Source organism: Schistocerca nitens, chromosome 8 (assembly GCF_023898315.1).
Source record: "Schistocerca nitens isolate TAMUIC-IGC-003100 chromosome 8, iqSchNite1.1, whole genome shotgun sequence".
NCBI classification, from domain to species: Eukaryota; Metazoa; Arthropoda; class Insecta; order Orthoptera; family Acrididae; genus Schistocerca; species Schistocerca nitens.
The window spans coordinates 239,939,165-239,960,596 of record NC_064621.1 but is presented as its reverse complement, the minus strand read 5'-3'; the positions used below and the strand labels follow the sequence as shown (position 1 = coordinate 239,960,596).

The window sequence follows — 21,432 nt, the reverse complement described above, 5'->3', positions numbered from 1 at the left end:
CGAAGGGAAAGAAAGATGACAGGAAGAAGAAGTAGAAGGTGAAGACGACGAAGAGAAGAAGTTCATGATAATAATGAAAGATGAGGAGAAGGAAGAAAAGGAGATAGAGAAGAAATGGAGTTGGAGAAGAAGATGCAACAAGAATTTTTGTGCTGGCTGGTTAGTGTACTTCTCAATACCAGAAATTTGTCCGCGATACTCGTTTGTGCTAGAAGACTACACGTAAACATGTCTGTGAAATTAATATATCGAGGCAAATAAATATTTATGTCACATCGGTATTCCAACTTGGATGTTCTTCTTAGCATTTGCAGTCGACCTAATCACTTAGACCACTCTTGCGCACCTCCTCGACCGACTGAAATGTTTCATTTCACTGAAGCGTCAATCCTGTTACATCCGGGTACTACATCATAAATTGACCACGAAATGAGAACAGCACCAATGCAGGAACGGATTTGAATTAACATGATTTGCCTGTAGTAACGCCTCTTTTAAAGTCGTCACTATTTCGACTGTTTTCCTGCTGTTTATCTAATTTAAGGATGCGTAATGTTGTCAAATAACTGACGTTGTTTTCAATTTCACCATCGACGTCTAAACAATGACGGCTGATAATATAGACCACAAACCAGAAATGTTATAAAATCGGTGTTAAATGATAAATTTATAGAATAGCTTCAAAAGCAATTAAGAAATACATTCAATATCATATTTATTAATTAATTAATTCAGCAATAATCAACAAATTTTTATCTATAGACTGTAAATTATCATTTTTGAGAAATAGATCCTCTCCAGTGTGCTGCGTTGTTAAGAGCGAGATTTTTAGAACAGACTTTCAAATGGTTCAAATGGCTCTGAGCACTATGGGACTCAACTGCTGAGGTCATTAGTCCCCTAGAACTTAGAACTAGTTAAACCGAACTAACCTAAGGACATCACAAACATCCATGCCCGAGGCAGGATTCGAACCTGCGACCGTAGCGGTCTCGCGGTTCCAGACTGCAGTGCCTTTAACCGCACGGCCACTTCGGCCGGCAACAGACTTTCAGAACCTGATGGTGTGGCAATGTATTTTAAATGATTAAATACAATTATTTTAGCTTTGGATTGGCAGTAGCGATGATGTGATTCCTTTATTCTAATTAATCTTGTTTAACATCCAGAAGGCGATCTTGAAGATAATAACCAGTGTGAGGTGGCAATATAAGAGAGCGAAAGGAAAGTTGAAGTATTTAAGGAATCGTTCACGCAGGAGGATCGTACAGACATATCATTGTTTGACTGTCGCATAGACTCCGGTGTGGAACAAATAGTAACGGGTAACCATGGCACAGAGAAACACCTGAAAGAAACGAAAAAAAAGTCGCCATGTCCGGATGGAATCCCATTTCGGTTTTACAGAGACTACTCTACGGCATTGGCCCTTTCTTAGCTTGCATTTGTCTCGATTGTCTCGCCCATCGCAGAGTCCCAAGCGATGGAAAAAACGCAGGCGACTCCTGTACAGAAGAAGACTAAAAGAACTGATTCCCAAAATTATAGAGCAATATCCTTAATATCAGTCTGCTGCAGAATCCTTGAACGTATTCTCAGTTCGCCGGCCGGGTGGCCGAGCGGTTCTAGGATCTACAGTCTGGAACCGTGCGACCGCTGCGGTCGCAGGTTCGAATCCTGCCTCGGGCATGGATGTGTGTGATGTCCTTAGGTTAGTTAGGTTTAAGTAGTTCTAAGTTCTAGGGGACTGATGACCTCAGCAATTAAATCCCATAGTGCTCAGAGCCATTTGAACCATATTCTCAGTTCGAATATAATAAATAAAGCTCCCTGGGATGGAAAACTCCTGTCCATAAGAGCACGGTTTTAGAAAACATCGCACGTTCAAAACGCAGCTTGCCCATGACATCCTGCGAACTATGGATGAAGGGCAACAGGCAGATTCCATGTTTATATATTTCCGTAAGGCGTTTGACACGGTGTCTCACTGTAGATTGTCAACGAAGGTAAGAGCAAACGGAATATGTCCGCAGATATGTTAGTGGCTCGAAGACTTCTTAAGTAGTAGGACATAGTCCGTTTTCATCGGCGGCGAGTGTTCATCAGAGACAAGGGTAGAGTCAGGAGTGCCCCATGGAAGTGTGACAGAACTTTTGTAGTTAGTTTGACGAGTGCCAGCTAGTTCCAAGTGTAGAAAAATGTAAGTTAGTACAGATGACCAGGAAAAACAAAATTATGTTCGAATACATCATTAATAGTGTGCTACAAGACGTAGCCACATCGTTTAAATATCAGGGGGTAACGTTGCAAAGCGATATGAATGGAATGAGCGTGTGAGGATTGCGGCAGGAAAGGCGAGTGGTTGACTTTGGTATACTGGGAGAATTTTGTGAGAGTGTGGTTCATCTGTAAAGGAGACCGCTTAGAAAACGCAAATGCGACCTCTTTCTCGAGTACTGCTCAAGTGTTTGGGATTCTCACGATGTCGGATTAAAGGAAGATATCGAAGCAATTGAAGACGGACGTCTAGATTTGTTCCCGATAGGTTCGATTAAGATGCAAGTATTACGGAGATGCTTCGGGACCTCAAATGGTAATCCCTGGAGGGAAGGCAACGTTCTTTTCGAGAAACGCTATTGCGAAAATGTAGAGAACCAGCTTTAGAAGCTGACTATAGAACTGCCGCCAATGCACATTTCGCGTAAGGACCACGAAGATAAGGTACGAGAAATTAGGGCTCGTACCAAGGTATATTGACAGTTGTTTTACCTTGCTCTATTATTTGCGAGTGGAAGAGGAAGGAAAGTAACTAGCAACGGTACAGCGTACCCTTCGCCACGCATCGTACTGTAGTTTGCAAATTGTGCATGTAGATGTAAATGTAGCTGAGCTGTAACTATAGGTTCGTTTCTATTCTCGTTTGCAAATTATTTTGCTGTTCACTCCATAAAGCAAATTTCGTTTCTCTGTTTCTCCCGTAATGTGTCAACGTATTCTCCACAATCTACAATAAAAGGCACTAGTCAACGCTTTCCTACGACAGTATCCAATCTTCCTTCAAAAGTGCTATGCCCATCTCACACCCCCAACCACATGGCAACGTTTGATAAGTCGCAAATGTGCTGAACTATTGTCGTTACATAAGGTATGATCAGAAAAATATTCGTTTAAATGACAGGAAAAAGTACTGACAATGGTAACAAGTAGCCTTTTTTTGACATCGTCGAATGTCGATATTTTCACTTTACCATTAATATTGATATTACGATTTATCAAAGACTTCAGTATGGATATTGAAATATCTTTGTTTTTAATTTACGTTCTGTAAATATCGTTAATCAGCGAACATCCCTAATTTAATATGATGGCTGAGAAAGGTCGTAAGTGACTCAAAGATGCAGGTTAGCAAAGATAAAATTAATGACTGCATGTTCGCGTACTAAACAGTATCCAAGTTGCTCAGAATGAAAGAAGCTACCTTGCTTAATCTAAGGCAGTCTTCTACGGCAAGTAAACACCTCACTTAGCTCTACGTAAACGGAGAAGTCGCAAGAAGTCCTTATGGCTACCAGGGAGGCATTAATCACGAGTAAAGGGCTAGTCTTCTGTGCAAAGAGCAGCACGCTCAGTGTTGGGGCAGTACTGGAGAACCAATGTGCAAGTACCTCAGCTTTGGCGTCCTAATGGTGCTAATTATAGTGAAGTAATTACAGGGATATAAATCGCATTAGACTTATGATTATTTTAGAAAAATCACGTTGTACTTACGATCGACTTACGTCAGTGTAATCAGTACGGGAAATTCTGCCAGTGATTTTCCATTGTGTTAAGTTTTGAAGTAGAGTAACAGCCATTTAAGTCGCTGATTTGGAGCAATTTTGACTGTTCACTTCCGTTTTGATAGTTACTGTAAACGTGATGGTTTAACTCCTTGATTTAACTGGTGGCATGATCTGCCTCCTCGGCTATTCTACTCCGTAGGTACCTTAATATGATCAATTATTTCATATCTTGTAAATGGAATAAACATGAAACAAGTAACCAGCTTTAAGTAGATAAGTGTCAGAATGAGTCGATGATTGTAGAGTCTGCCTGGAGAGGAAATGTAGAATTGCGCGCGATAAATCAGCATTCAATAAAAATAACAGACTACTAAAATCGGAATGTTAGGTGATCATCGATGAGCAGCAAGGTGGAAGAGCCCTTTATAAATCCTGTATAAGGGATACGACGTGCTAGAAATGCAATGTACTCTTAAATTATTTCAACGTAGAAACACACCATAGAAGCCTCAAAGAAGGTACCCACATAAAATTCATTGCAGTGAGAAATTACACTTTTTGTTTGGATGTATGCAGTAAAGACACTGAGACAAAGAAATGTGTTACAATATACTGAGTGAGCAAATATAAGTGTATAGCATTACACACCTACGTAGGAAGAAAACAATGGACTGCAGACGGTGTAGAGGTTTCTCCTGTCGAGAGGTGATCAAGAATATTTTTAAATCTATTTGTTCACACACTATCGTTAGTGGGTACTTCTGCCGTTATTTAAGTCTTTGGCTCAGGTGAGAACAACCGTAATTGTGGTGCATATTAAATCCCCAGTACATATGCAGTGGTTTATTATACTGAAATGTTAATACTTTTCATTCGCTATCAATGACAGGCTCGGTAGAGCCTAACCTAGAGTGCTCACATTAAAAAAAAATTGCATTGTAAATTATTTTTCAAACCAGTGATCACAGTTCCATACTGTCACACTACTAGTTTAAAACAGCCAAGAAGAACCAGATACATGCTATAATGCACTGCATGCAATGCGCCTCGTATTTCTCTGTGTATCATAAAGTGTTTCAATCCGTTTGAAACATTAAGTTGACAAAAGCTTGGCAAAGCGCAACATAATATTATTACGCCTGTAATCAGCTACCAGGTAAAGGTGGGGTTTGAAATTACGAGTATTTTTTTTTTTTTTATTTCTCGTTCAGCAACGGAGTCCCGATGCCCCATGGCAGCTTGTATATTCTAGCCCTCATATCGCTGCACAAGCGGCGCTAGCCGGGTACTGTATCTCCGACATCGCTTCCGGGTACTGTACGGCGTCTCTATAAATGACCTTTCTGTAAAAATTTTATAAAAATTAGCACAAGACAAATCTCGATACTTGTAACTTCATCTAACCACTCGGCAATATACAAAGAAGAGCTAAAGAAACTGGTACACCTGCCTAAAATCGTGCAGGATCGGCGCGAGCACGCAGAAGTATCGCAACACGACTTGGCAAGAACTACACGAATGTGTGAAATAGTGCTGGAGTTAACTGAAACCATAAATCCTGTAGGGCTGTCCATAAATCCGTAAGAGTGCGCCAGGTGGGGGGAGGCGGGGGTGGGGGGGGGGGTGGGGGGGGTAGAGCCTTTCTGAACAACAGCGCGTGGTAGGCCATCCCAGATATGCTCAACAATGATCGTGTCTGGGGAGTCTGGTGGCCAGCGGAAGTGTTTAAACTCAGAAGAGTGTTCCTGGAACCACTCTGTAGCAATTCTGGACGTGTGGGGTGTCGCATTGTCCTGCTGGAACTGCCCAAGTCCGTCGGAATGCACAATGGACATGAATGGATGCAGGTGATCAGACAGGATGCTTACGTATCTCTCATCTGTCAGAGTCCTTTCTAGACGTATCACGGGGCCCATATCACTCCAACTGCACACGCCCCTCACCATTACCAAGCGTCCGCCAGCTTGGAAAGTCCCCTGCGGACATGGAGGGTCCATGGATTCATGAGGTTGTCTCCATCCCCATGATACAATTTAAAACGAGACTCGTCCAACCAGACAACATGTTTGGAGTCATCAACAGCCCAGTGTCGGTGTTGATGGGCCCAGGCGAGGCGTAAAGCTTTGTGCCGTGCAGTCATCAAGGGTACACGAGGGGGCCTTCGGCTCCGAAAACCCATATCAATGATGTTTCGTTGAATGGTTCGCACGCTGACACTTGTAGATGGCGCAGCATTGAAATCTGCAGCAATTTGCGGAAGGGTTGCACTTCTGCCACGTTGAACGAGTCTCTTCAGTCGTCGTTGGTCCCGTTCTTGCAGGATCGTTTTCTGACAGCAGCGATGTCGGAGCTTTAATGTTTTACAGGATTCCTAATATCACGGTACACTCGTGAAATGGTCGTACGGGAAAATCCCCAGTTCATCCCAATCTCGGAGATGCTGTGTCCCATCACTCGCGCTCCGACCATAAGACACCACTTTAAAACTCACTTAAATCTTGATAACCTGCTATTGTAGCAGCAGTAACCGATCTAACAACTGCGCCAGACACTTGTTGTCTTATACAGCCGTTGCCGATCACATCGCCGTGTTCTGCCTGTTTACATATCTCTGTATTTGAATACGCATGCCTATACCAGTTTCTTTGACGCTTCAGTATATTTCACAGTCTCCTATCTTTATATTTATATGATGAATAAAATTGATGTACTAACGGTTGTCAGAGGCTAATCTATGCACCGGGAATCGTAGGAAAATCAATCATACATACAGAATAGTCACAACATAGTTCATCTGAGAATATACGGTGTGGTGAGATTTTATTTATTTCGTTAATTATAGAAATTATTAGATTGATCGAACATAAAAAGGGATGGAATAGACAGAGTAACTTCTCACAGGAACATGACACTAGCAAATTCGCTGTTGTTCATGCCAGCTGTTGCTGTTCGTGACATTTTACAAAACCCTAGCGAACGGCTACAAAGGTCAAGCTTGTGTACGCAAGAGAACCTCGCAGGACGAGTTTAACGTTGGCACGTGTTCAAGTTGCCTCGGACAAGACAAATGGTGGGAATCGACTAAAGTCGGTCTCGGCCCCCAGAGACATCAGGAGCGTAGAATTTTGTAGCCTTTTTTATTGCAATTTCTCAGAAATTTAAATCGAAAGTAAATATTTCCACCGTGACTAGTTTTATAGTATTCCCCTGTATTTTTTAATACAGTTCCCACATTGCCTTCCACTGCAGCTATGGCTGGCAATAATATGACCTTTCTTTTCAATCCTACATCAGGTCAACGCGTTTTGCTTCTTATTCGCTTCTCTCTATACTCAAAGAAAATAATTCTATCTCCGTAGCTAAGGGTGTGAATGATAGATTATGAGTGGTAATGCTCGGGACAGGATTCACCGTTGGTGCTAAGGTAGATCACGGTCTTTGAGGTTTCTCTCTTCCACTTGAACCCTATGTGTAGAATCTAAAAAAAAAAAAAAAAAAAAAAAAAAAAAAAAAAAAAAAAAAAAAAAAAAAAAGTTCAAATGGCTCCAAGCACTGTGGGACTTAACATCTGAGGACATCAGACATCAGTCCCCTAGACTTAGAACTAATTAAACCTAACTAACCTAAAGACATCACACCGGCCGGTGTGGCCGAGCGGTTTTAGGCGCTTCAGTCTGGACCCGCGCGACCGCTACGGTCGCAGGTTCGAATCCTGCCTGGGGCATGCATGTGTGTGATGTCCTTAGGTTACTTAGGTTTAAGTAGTTCTAGGGGACTGGTGACCTCAGATGTTAAGCCTCATAGTGCTCAGAGGCATTTGAACCATTTAAAGACATCACACATATCCATGCCCGAGTCAGGATTCGAAGTTGCGACCGAGGCAGCAGCGCGGTTCCGGACTGAAGGGCCTGGAACCGCTCAGCCACAACGGCCGGCTAAGAAGAAATTATCTGAATGGGACAGAAAGAGATAAATGTTATGTACACGTAAAGACAAAGAAATGGTTACAGTTTCAGAAAAAATTGGATGACTTATTCAGGAAACAGAGCTTCACGAACTGAGGAAGACAATAACATATTTGGTACACCTGTCATCCTTATGCAAGCAGTTATTGGCTTAGCATTGTTCGATAGAGTTGTGGGATGTCCTGAGGGATATTGTGCCAAACTGTGTCCAATTGCCGCGTTAGATCTCAAAATCCCGCGCTGGTTGGAGGGCGCTGCTCACAATGCTGGAAACGTGCTCAAGCTATATTAAAGTTACTTGTAACGACGCTATGACAATTCGTCTTGTTGTTTTGGGGATTAGCTTGTTCGGATACACAGAGGAGACGGTTTTAATAAAACATTCAACAACAGTATTTTTTCCATCATTCGATTTTGATTAATTAAAGCCTATAAAGTGCCCCAAACTATATCCAAGTTACCCGCGAAAACCCCATGAAAATTCGTCTAGTAGTTTTGGAGAAGCTTATTCTGTGGTATCGATAGCCACGATGCCACGGCGTAGGTGCAAGTACTTAAGTTGGCACAACGACCGACACCGACGATAGCAGCCTCTTATCAGACGCTGCAGTTTCAGCTCATTTGATGAAGAGCAGACGGCCTGGAAACATCGCTTCAATCTCAGCTTACTATTTTTTTAAAAATCTTATGGGACTTAACTGCTAAGGTCATCAGTCCCTAAGCTTACACACTACTTAACCTAAATTATCCTAAGGACAAACACACACACCCCAGCCCGATGGAGGACTCGTACCTCCGCCAGGATCAGCCGCATAGTCCATGACTGCAGCGCCTTTAGACCGCTCGGCTAAATCCCGCGCGGCCAAACTTGCTATTGAAACTATGTAGTACTTATGAGAGGAATACGGTTTTGCACCTACGGGCTCTTCAGTTGTAAGGTTACGGTATGTCACTGACTAATAATTAACTGTACTTTCACGTAAAAAGTTGTACCTAGAATCTTACCTGACCTGCTCCTGCTCACTTCCTACATTCGGCCTACCCATTCCGTTTACAGGAGCAGACCCACGCGCCGCCTTCCAGGTGGGATACAAAATGTTCAAAATGACAGACACTACAGTTTCACATGTTTATTGTCGGTACAGATGTTTTTTGAGCTTGCTTTTGAGGGATAAGAATTAAACTTTGTGCTGCCATCCTTGCCGATGGTAACGAGATTTTTTTGTCTTGTGTTGCAGAACTACAAGGAGAAAGAGGCCGGCAAGGTGGTGGTGTACACGACGACGATGGGCGTGGTGCGCGAGACGTACCAGGCGTGCCTCAAGGTGCGCAACATCCTGCGCACGCTGCTGGTGCGCTGCGAGGAGCGCGACGTCTTCATGAGCCGCGAGGTGCAGACCGAGCTGCGGGAGCGCATGCGCAGCGCCAGCGTCGTCGTGCCGCAGGTCTTCGTCGACGGCCAGCACCTGGGGGTGAGTGCAGTCGCCGTACTGTGGCGCACCTGGCCGGCTCCCGACGTACACTCGATTTCCACGAACTAACTGTTTTTTATTTCTCGATTTTGTTCGCGCTCACAGTATAGTGCTTCAGGGTATCTGCAGCTGCAATAATTAATTGGAAGCAAATTACACCGCCAGTTCCAGAAAATTGGAACTGTTGCTGTAATTTGTTTTCAGTTGTTCGTGAATTATCATTAGAAATTATGATTTTAATAACTTTACAACTATACTAGATAAAGCAACCTATTTTCAACGTTTAAACGACTGGAAATTCATTTTTCGGAGACTAATTTCCTGAAGGAGTACGGCACCAGCCTCAAAAAACTCGAAAAAAAAATCTTCGTCATTGAAGATTAGATTTCCGAGGACTGGTAATCACAAATCATTTGTATTAAATTAACTTTAGCATCAATAACTGAGCACGTTACGTGAAAGTCAGGTAATTGTGTTGTCACTGGTACAAAACTCACTAGCAGCAGCATTATTTTAACTTTTTATTTACATTCGATATTTACTGATAAACATGAATGTTAATTAACAAATACTGGATCATAAATTTTTTTTTACAAACATTACGTACTTTTCCTATCTTTACTGGTGCTGACATCCGAAATGACTTATAGTTATAATTAAACGGAAAATGTACATCAATAATAGCATTCAATCTCTATAAATAAAAAAGACTTTATTTTCCATTTGACATTTGTATATTTACACCAAATTTTAATTTACTGTTAACACTAACAGTCGTGTGGAATTAGTAATTAAAATTCAAAATGTGACATTTTATTGAAAATTATGATTCTATATTTGTTAATAAATGTGGAACATAAATATAAGTCAAAAAGTCTTGCTAAAAACCATATTTGAACCAGTGACTTTGAGGTTATAAAACTTTGATGCTGATGATCTACTGTAAACTATGTTAACGGTTTACAAGTTTTTAATACCTGACATCTGAATTTCAGATGCCTTTTTTTCGAGTTTCCTTTTTTCTGAAAATTGCGTCGTACTAGTTTAGGAAACTGATGTCCAAACACTGAGCTTCAGGTTTTCAAATTATGAAGAAAATTGAAGATGAACGGTCTTTATTGTCCCCCTATAAGACAAAATTTGTAGCAAATGCCGGTTTAGAAAAGCCACAGTGCTTATAGTTGACGTGGTGAAGTAGTAAAATGGATGTCAAGCATTGGAATGCCGGACAGCAAAGACTCAGAACGGTAATTGCTGTGAGAGCGTAGGCGTGAAATGGATTGTCGAAACTGAAACCCAAGCGTCGCTTGACGAAGTTGTCTCCCAATTTTTCTTTTTCTTTTCACGGCTTCCTTGACTATGGAATTCCATTAGGGTGAGACTCTCCCCACTGTCTTGGCCATTCCATGAATTACGAGAAAGACGAGATTATGCTCACAACAAGCCGGCCGAAGTGGCCGTGCGGTTAAAGGCGCTGCAGTCTGGAACCGCAAGACCGCTACGGTCGCAGGTTCGAATCCTGCCTCGGGCATGGATGTTTGTGATGTCCTTAGGTTAGTTAGGTTTAATTAGTTCTAAGTTCTAGGGGACTAATGACCTCAGCAGTTGAGTCCCATAGTGCTCAGAGCCATTTGAACCATATGCTCACAACCAAACAGAACACTAGCAGGTAGACGGTTATAGATGTTTTGTAGCTTATTTGAGTTACCGTGCAGGGTGAGTCGGGAGGGAAGGTACATGCTTTGAGGGGTGATAGTATTAGTGATTCTGCACATAAAAACGGTACATGAACCTAGGTTCATAACAGTTTCCGAGGAAACTAATAATAACATTAGGAAACAGGACAAATACAGGTGGCAGTACACGAAACGCTGTGATCTGTTTCGTGTATATTTCTTCACGAAAGATTCTCAGAGACTGAAATCCTTTCTGCAGCTCTTGTAGACAGCTGCTGTGTTGCTGATCTGAGCTCACTAATATGGTCCTTTACGTGAGCACACGCTTGTAAAATACTAGCTAGGAGTTCCCTCCCAAGCCAATACCGCAAACAATAATGTAATGGAGGAAGATCGGGTTACCTCGGTGGCCGAAAAAAGACTCCACGGCGACAGATTAAAGGGCCAAGATACGTTTCAGTGAGGTATTGTGTCACTGACAGTACGGAATATGCAAGAACTCAAATGGTTCAAATGGCTCTGAGCACTATGGGACTTAACTTCTGAGGTCATCAATCCCGTAGACTTAGAACTACTTAAACCTAACTAACCTAAGGACATCACACACATCCATCCCAGAGGCAGGATTCGAACCTGCGACCGTAGCGGTAGCGCGGTTCCAGACTGTAGCGCCTAGAACCGCTCGGCCATATGCAAGAACTCCATCGTGCTGAAAGTACCTTACATCGTGTTGCAAAGATATATCTTCCAGGTATTCTGCTAACACATTTTGTAGGAAATCAATATATCATACTCCATTAAGACGGTTACCTGAAACAACTCGATCTCTGAGTTGTTATCAATAACATCTCATCACATGTGCATTGAGAAACGTCGTTGAAAATTTCTCTCCACCGTAGCGTGCAGATTTCCATCGGCTCAACCGTTTGAGTTGCACGTGTTATTGATGCCGTTGCTAATAAATATTGACTCATCAGTGAACAGTGAACAGAATATGTGAGGTACAGCGTTCTTTGTCCGTGATCCATTGACAGAATTGCTTTCCTTTGGCATCACCTCCTAGTTGTAGATATGACGCACTCTGCCATGGTACGAATGCAGACCCCGCTCATGTACTGTGCGCATCACTCGTTGTTGATCACCAAGCTGTGCAGCAATTCTTCTACAGCTGGTAGTTCTGCTGCGTTCTATCATTTAAGAAATGTTTTAAGTTCCACTTAGATCTTGTCGGATGGGACGTCCAGGTAAACATGTACGCTGGGAGCGTACCAAGCTCACGCAATCGGTCAAACACCCTGATAAATACCCTGAATCCGGGACTCTGCGATTAGGAAACCGTCGTTCGTATTCGTGAACAGGGACTCTCGAATTCCCATTGCAAAAAGGGGGTAGACAAAGATCATGTCAACATACCGCGAATGTGTGAAGACCTGTGACATTTTCATTATACCGATCCTCACAGCTTTGCCTGTACCTGTAACGACACTGTAATATAGTGGCTGGTGGTACAACCACTGTAGTTGTGAGAGGTGAGATAAACAACGTGTACGCTTGCTGCACTCGTCGCTCAACCATGCGGAAGAGAAGTGCGAATTGAAATGGTCTGTGAATGTCTTTACACACTATGTAGACTAAAGTCGCCCTGATTGTTTTGCATGTGAATCCCGCTGAAGAACGACATGCGACTGACACCAGTGGTTCAAATGGCTCTGAGCACTATGGGACTTAACATCTATGGTCATCAGTCCCCTAGAACTTAGAACTACTTAAACCTAACTAACCTAAGGACGTCACACAACACCCAGTCATCACGAGACGACACCAGTGATATTCAAACAGATGCATGTCGGATGCTGTCAAGAAAAGGACATGTTTATTTGAAGCTTTTAGTTCAGAATCACCAATGCTGTCACTCCTCAAAGCACTTACCTTTCCTTCCCACTCACCCTGTATGTTTAGCGGCGAGCTACTGCTTTGTGAGTCTCATGTGGAGTGCCCGGGTCGGTAGCATTAGCATTCCCAGGCAGACAGTTGCTCCTGGTTACAGCCAAGATTGGGCTCCACCTCCAGTGCTGGAAGCAGTGGCTGCGACAGCTATTGCGCTCAGAAGCACAGTCATGGACAGTTCCCGAGCATACACGGAACTGCTTTACTTAAAGCCTACCTGACCAAACTAAAACACAAAAGAATAGATGGGCAAAGAAGACTTTAAAGTTGAAGATCAGGCTTTGTTTCAAAAAGGAAAGAAGGGAAGAGAAGAAATTCTGAGATTTTGATAAGTAATAGAGGCCACACTGAAGAGAAATATTTTGCCACCATTTGTTGGCATACAGAAAGTCAATGATAATTTAATGTAGAATAAGACACTTAACAATCCTTAGAAGATTGCTCTGAAGTACAAATACAGAAGAATAATCTATAACACATACAAAACTCTAGTAATAGTACTAAAAGTGAAAAACTAAGGCAGATGAAATTGTAGTAAGAAGGGTGTAAGGCAGAGTTGCAGCATATCGCTACTGTTTAACAATTTTTACGTTGCAGAAGCAATGAAAAGAGCGAAAGAAAATTTCGGAACAGGAGTAAAAGAGCAAGGAGAAGAGGTTCCAATGCTATTATTGACAAACCACATACCCTTAGTACTTCCGGTAGTAGTTGAACAAGACTTAGAAGGTATTCTGAAATTAACAGATATCATATAAACCATAGGTAATAACTTAAGAATAAACAAAGAAAAGTTTGAAGTATATCTATCTGTTGAAACACTAGTAAAATATTTAATAAAGAAAATTACAGTAATACAAATGCTGTAAAGTTGGTTACTTATCACAACTACATAGAATGACTTACCATATGAAAATGAATGAAAGTGTCAAAGTAGGCAGGAAATCCATTTCAGGAATGTTACTGTCCACAAACGTCTGTTTCATAGCTGCTGTTTTATGACAGGGTGCATTGTGGTGCTGACACAATCAACTGTTCGGCTACTGTACCTTCTGCATTGAGCGGTTTCTTAAGCATAACAAGGGAATCACACCCTAACAACGAAAGACGCCCTCTTCCCTAACAATATCTCCTCCCTACTTCACTGTTGTCACTACGCATGACGGCAGGTAAAGTTTTTCCAGGCATTCACCAAATTCAAAACATCCCATCGCCTTTACACACGGTATAGCGTGATTTATCACTCCAAATCAGTTGTTTCCATTCATCCACTATGCAGATATATCGCTCTTTACCATGAACAACGCTTAGCATTGACGAAAGAAATATGTGGCTCATGAGAAGTTGCTCGACCATTGTACCGCATCTCTCTATATATAAATTGCAGTAGATTCCTTGTATCCGTCTTTATGTGTAGGCTAACCTCAGGAACTGCTGTAGGTATTTACAACCGGTTTTGACTAATAGATACATTTATTCTTTAGGAAGATTTTTGTATATAATTTATAAATATTTCATACAAATTGTCTGAAGTATTATGAATTAAAAGCTAAATTGTGAAAATGATGCTATTGCCACCTAGCGAATATGCCCATAACTGGAGAGAGCAGCAGTGGCTTGACAGCGTAGCTAGTTCATTCTAAATCATATCTGGTGTGGTGGTCTACCGGTAGGGAGTGTGGCCGGAATCCAGAAAGGATGTGGGATCGAATCTCTGGTTTTGAACGTAGGATTCATCTCTGACAATCGGTGATGTGGGCATAGGCTTTATAAATATGACGACTATATCACACTGCCAACTTTAGCTTTCCTCAGATTAGCAACTTGTAGTCTTAATTCGCTGCAAAATTCTCTAAACAATAGGCAGTGAGTTACCCAGTTTTGAAGTACCGTAATAAATATGACCAATAACGTAAAGATAGTCATCTCATCAACAGGCTGTGATATGAGAGTTAGAATTGAAGTAATCAAACATTTTTAACCAATAGTTTCCCTGTAGTCATTTGAGAAAAATTGCAAAGTTAAGAAACGTGAAATCGAAAGTAAGTGACGTTTTATTTTTTATGCTACAAGTAAAACGTTTTCCGGAAAATAACTTCAACGGCTTTGACTCGTTACATACAACACCGCAGCAACTGACTCAAGTTTCAGCTTTTTGCCTTCCTTGAATCGGACCTAAATGTGGACATAATTCTTGCGTAGCACGGTGAAGGAGTCTACCATAAACAAAGAACTGCGGAAGTGATTGTCAGCAACGCATCACAGTACGTACTAAGAGTGCTGTAACAAGAGCTAAACACGTGATGAGGCATGCCTTTTTTCCTCTCTTTAATTTCTTTTCTTTCATTTATGGCATCTCGGCCAGCCTACGATACATATTGAATGATACACACATACAATCTTGATTTGCGTACAGTACTTAAATTACTTGTAAACGTATTACATCATAATGTACTCCTATCTTTGCTAGGAGGTGTCACTCCAAATGCTAATTTAATACGGAACGCATTACATTCATGCCTCCAGACAACCGTTCTGCCATGCGCTGCTCTCATCGCGTAAGTGATATGAAAATGACAGTATTCAGTTGCTTAAAGCTGACCTCTGAAATTTATTCATAACTCTATGCAGGAGACCAAAAACAAAACACGCTATGCCACACAAGTTGCCTGGCTGCAGATGCTTAATGCTACCAGTGCTGAGCTGGACTGCGCTGCTGGTACATACAGCGTGCCCCACAGATGTTGCGAGAAACTTCGAGGGGATCTGGAGGGTGTCTTCAGTATCAAATCGAGAATAGGAATCCGTGTCCGGAAACGTCATCCAATGACGCTACACACCGTCGAAGTTATAGGCGCCGGCGCCTGTGATTAGGCCACTTCTTCGACAGCAAACGTGACGTTGTACGCTGTCGGACCGAAGGCGAAAAGTCTCGCAATGTTGTTGGGCAGTACTGATTGCCACAACCGCCTGTGGAGAAGATGGACCAGCTGCTGCGTAGAAAGGCGTTGTCTCCTATGACTGCAATGCTCTCATACTTCGATGGATGACAGTTTCGGATACAGGATTCTATCTGCAGTTTATTTTCCCGGAACCCTCTAAAATCTGCAATGTTTTTCGATACAGAGGAGAAAAGTAAATTGTCGATGTAAACCTGTGTGCGAAACAGTCATCGACCAGGCAACAGAGTATAGCACTCATAGGAGACAATGCCTGTATGAGCAGCATCTAGCCCAATCTTCTCCACTGGCGGTCGTGGCAACCAGTCGCTGTCACTGAATAACAAACAGCATTGCGAGACGTTCTGACTACGGTCTGTCAGCGTACAAAGTCATATTTGCTGTCGGAATGGTGGCCTAGTGGCGGGCTCCGGCACCTATAACTTTGACGGTCTGTAGCGTCATTGGATGACGTTTCCGGACCCGGGTTTCTGTCCTCGATTTGTTCCTCAAAACACACTCTACAACTCCTTGAAGGCTGCCGCAACAGTTTTGGGACACTCTGTATGTACCTCTGAAGTGAGCTGAAGAAAGATAATGAGGCTGCTGTATTTACCTCAGGGTAAAGAGGTTATGGTTCGAGTAGGTTTGGCACTTCACTCACGTTCCGGCAGGTCGTCGCGTTGAGCGGTCCGGTGATGCGTCGCCAGGCGATCTGCTCGTGACTAATTGAGCGGACTGCAGTAAACTCGGCGGTGAGCAGGGCTGCAATTCCTGGGAGACCGCTCGCCGAGTTCTCGACCGTCGCCGTGGGCCAGCAGTGAATAATGCAGACGCGGGGAGACGGCCAAGTCCTAACCGGCGCTCCCGCCGTCTGCGTCGCAACCAGGCAGACGGGAGGCTAAGGCTAGAAGGAACAGACGACCGGAGGTCCACTGGAGACTGACAACATGCGCTGTTCAACCAGAACATTACGGCCACCGACCTACTATCGACATAAACCCGTCCACACGACAGCAGCTTCACGTGGCGGTCAATGAATGTTAGTCAGACACACACACAGTGCGTGTTGTATCAGTGAGCGTGCTGTCCGCGTGTAGAACGGGGAAGGCGCGCGATCTATCCATGACTGAGAGCAGATTGTGATGGCCTGGAGGTCCGGCATGGGCATTTAGAAAACTGCTCGACTTGTCGGTTGTTCGGGGTGTGCTATAGTGAGTGTCTTCAAGAGTTGGTGAAACCAAGATGAAACCTCGTCCAGACACGGTGAGGTTGGGCGGCCAACACTCATTGCAGATGTTGGAGGCCGTAGGCGGTCAGACTAGTAAAACAGGACAGGCAGCCGATAGTGGCGGAAGTAGCATCAGACTTTAATGCTCGGCAGAGTACAAGCGTGTCTGAACTGTGTGCATCGAATACTCCTAACGCTGAGCCTCCGCAGCGGGCGACCCATCCACGTCCCAATGTAAACACCATGACGTCGGTGTAACTCCACGACACTGGCAACTGTGACTGAAATGGGCACGTGACTATCGGCACTGGACGTTGTCACAGTGGAAGAGCATTGCAAGGTCTGTTGAATCCCGATACCTTCTTGATCATGTCGATGGGAGGGCGCGAATCCGTCGCCTCTCAGGGGAACAGCTCCTTGTCACCTGTACTGCTGGACGGAGACAAGCTGATGGCGGCTCCATTATGCTTTGGGGAACATTCAAGTGGACATTCATGGGTCCAGTGGAGCTCGTGCGAGACACCGTGACGGCCAAGAAGAATCGTACGCTGGTTGCAGACCCTTCGTAACGATCGTATTTCCCGACGGCAGTGCCATTTTTCAACAAGACAATGCAGCATGTCACAAGCCAGAAGTGTGATAGGTGGTTCGAGGAACCGAGTGGCAAGTTCAAATTGATGTGCTGTCCCCCCACCCCCCCCTCCAACTTGCCAGACCTGAACCCGATCGAACACATCTGGGATGTGACTGAACGTGGCCTCAGGTCTCATCGCCCCCCTCCACGAAATTTACGTGAATCAGGTGACTTGTGTGTGCAGATGCGGTGCAGCTCCCTCCAGCGACCTACCAAGGCCTCATTGCTTCCATGGCACATCGGGTCGCCACTGTTACCAGTGCCAAAGGTGGACATAACGTCTATTAGGTTGGCGGTCATAATGTTCTGGCTGATCAGTGTAAAACGAGCGTATACGTTACGGAGAAGTGCACAAACTAAAATCAAGTGATTGTAATTATTCTCAACGCTTCGCTCATCCACGACGTTTAGAAGGCAGCGTTCCCACTGTTACGTTAGGCATTCGATACAGTTCCGCACTTTTGCCTAGTGAACAAATATTGAACGAATTTTCCGACTGGTTTGAGGACATCACACCAAATAGAACTCAATATTTATTTCTGAACAAGGAGAAATTGTCAAATGTGAAAGTAATATTCAGGTGTGCCTAAAGTAGTTGCTCACTCCCATACTTCACAAATTCTCTGTGCATGTTCTTCGTATAAAAGACGCTAAACGATTGAACTTCATTGTCTGTTGAGAAATAATTGCTGACAGAGAGGCGTACAAGTAGTTATTCTTTCGACTTTGCATCCGCGAACGAAACGAGAAGAAAGCTGAATATAGCAACTGACCAAAAAGTGAAGCATCCACATAGCAAGCAGGTAACGATATGAAGCTTCACGGGGTGAGAAAATATGTGATGTTACTTGAGTGATATCAAAATTGAGTCAAATTCACGAAGAACTTGCTAGTATGAGTCTACTTATCAATACGATGTTGCGTCCCCTCTGTCCTGGATTTTGGTCCTCGAGTTCAATCGTTTTTTAACCATTAAAAAAACATTCTGAAGACTTCTAAAACGTCGTTCTTTATGTCTCCGATGCATCCATTTTTCTGCAGAATATAGGGCCACACTCCTCACGAAACGGTTTTCAGCCTCTTTCCTTGGTGGCTTATCTAAGGATCAACAGAAAAGTTTCGCTTATCTGCAAGTTTGCTATCGCTCTTCTTTCATTTACTTCTTCGCATCGCTGATCGCTGCTTATCCAGAACCCCAAGTTTTTGATGAAAAGTGACACAGTTCCACGGAAGAGAGCAGCGATTCAATGTTCGAATATTTATAAATCTTTCGTGATTCTAGGCCTAGAAATTTACTTTTTTATACTCTCTTATTAATACAGATCGACCTGAAAAATAATCATAATTGATAAAAACTAATAATCTAATTTTTAAAGTCCCTGGACTCAAAGACGGTTCAAATTCCACAAATATAATTGTTGTAATCTGTCTTCCTGCATTGTTGTTTTCTACCAGTGACCGTATTTGTCTTCCTTTCTCCCATGACAATCACCATTGTCTTTGTTCTTCTACCGTGTGTCTTTATGCCACTTGGTTCACAAATGTACTCGTACTTCTATTTCATCAAAATGCTGCTGTTTGGTCTTTCAGGTTTTCTAGGCTAAACTGGCTGTTTACATATTTTTTGTTTTGGAGCCGAACTGTCATTTCCTTTAAGCGATGTTTCCACAACTTCTCTACTTGTCTCTTTAAGACGTCGAGCACAGACCCGGATTTCAATCAAACTGTTAGTAGGAAAAAACGTTGGAGGGGCAGTCGATGACAACTAGAGTACGTAACCCAATCCTGTTTTTCCTCCCTCCCTCTCTCCTTCCCCTATTTCTCTCAATGTTTCATAGCGGCTCCGGTTTTTTGTTTATTATTATTATTATTATTATTATTATTGGCTCTGAGCACTATGGGACTCAATTGCTGTGGTTATCAGTCCCCTAGAACTTAGAACTACTTAAACCTAACTAACCTAAGGACATCACACACATCCATGCCCGAGGCAGGATTCGAACCTGCGACCGTAGCAGTCGCACGGTTCCGGACTGCGCGCCTAGAACCGCGAGACCACCGCGGCCGGCTATTATTATTATTATTATTATTATTCATTAGTTTTCCGACTTGTTTGATGCGGCCTGCCACAAATTCCTTCTCCTCACCTACCTCATCATCTTACAATATCTCTTGCACCCTATATCCTCAGTTATTTGTTGGATGTTTCAGATCTCTCAAATATTTGTCTTCCCATACAGTTTTACCCTCCACAGTTCGCTCTAATACCATGGAGGTTATTCCCTGACGCCTCATGTCCTATAATCTTGTCGCTTCTTCTTGCCAGTGTTTTCCGTATGTTTCTTCCTTCGCCGATACTGCGGAGCATTCCTCATTTCTTATCTTATTAGTCCACCTGACTGCCAACATTATTTTGTAGAATCACATCTCAAACGCATTTCTTATCTTATTAGTCCACCTGACTGCCAACATTATTTTGTAGAATCACATCTCAAACGCTTCGATGCTCTTCCGTTCCACTCTTCCCACTATTTGTGCTTCGCTACCATGCAATGTTTGGCTTCAAACACACGTTATAAAATATGTCTTCCTCAAATTAAGGCCAATGTTTGATACAAGTAGACTTGTCTTGACCAGGAGTACCCTCTTTGTCTGTTGTAGTCTGCTTTTTATGTCCTTCTTGCTTCACCCGTCAGTATAATTTTGCTTCCAAGGTAGCAGAATTCTTTAACTTCGTCTACATCGTGATCACCAGTTATGATGTTAAGCTTCTAGCTTTTCTCATTTCTGCTGCATATCATTACCTTTGTCTTTTTCCAGTTTATTCTTCACCCCGTGTTCTGTAACTCACTAGACTGTTCATTCCATTGAATAGCTTCCGTAATTCTTCCCATGCATTCACTGAGGATAGAAGTTTCAGCAGCGAAACTTATCATAGATATTCTTTCAACATTAATTTTAATTCCACTCTTGAGCCTTTCTTTTATTTCCGCCATTGCTTCTTCGATGTCTCGGTTCAAATGGCTCTGAGCACTATGGGACTCAACATCTGAGGTCATCAGTCCCCTAGAACTTAGAACTACTTAAACCTAACTAACCTAAGGACATCACACACATCCATGCCCGAGGCAGGATTCGAACCTGCGACCGTAGCGGTCGCGCGGTGCCGGACTGAAGCGCCTAGAACCGCTCGGCCACACTGGCCGGCTTGGATGTCTCGATTGAACAGTATAGGAGAAATACTGCAGACCTATCTTACCCCCATTTTAGTCTAAACCATTCTTTGTCTTGAGTCTTAGTGTCCCATCTCGGTTCTTGTACATATTGTATATAAACCGTCTTTCACTGTAGCTGACCCCAATTTTTCTCAGAATCTCGAACATCTTGCACTATTTTTCATCGTCGAACGCTTTCTAAAGGTCGACGAAAGTTATGAGCATATCTTGACTTTTCTTCATCCTTGCATCCATTACCAAGCGGGAACGTGAGAACTGCCTGTCTGGTGCCTTTACGTTTCCTAAAGCCAAACAGTTCGTCATATAGCAGAGCGTTTTCTTTTTCATACGTAGATACACATACATTTACCTGCTGTAAATCATCCTCATTTTTCTCACACCTTTCTCGTGGTCGTCACTGGAAGGAAGTTAGTAATTGGAAGCACATGTTTCGGGCTGTGGCGGGAGAGATTACCCCGAGAGCCTCAGCGTTCATCTCTGCGGTGGACTGAAGAAACCGCCGGCTCTGCAATCGCACAGTGAAAGCGGTGGGCGAGGCAAAGAGGAGAGCGTG

The 21,432-nt window shown here is 43.1% G+C and overlaps 1 protein-coding gene across 1 annotated transcript in view; it reads left to right on the top strand.

Annotated features, from left to right (window-relative positions):
* The window catches only part of LOC126199713 (uncharacterized), a 626,550-nt gene that overhangs the window by 515,649 nt on the left and 89,469 nt on the right, over positions 1-21,432 (top strand). The window contains exon 2 of the mRNA XM_049936640.1: positions 8,986-9,219. Within this exon, the coding sequence (XP_049792597.1) occupies positions 8,986-9,219 (234 nt within the window). The remainder of the gene's footprint in view (positions 1-8,985; positions 9,220-21,432) is intronic.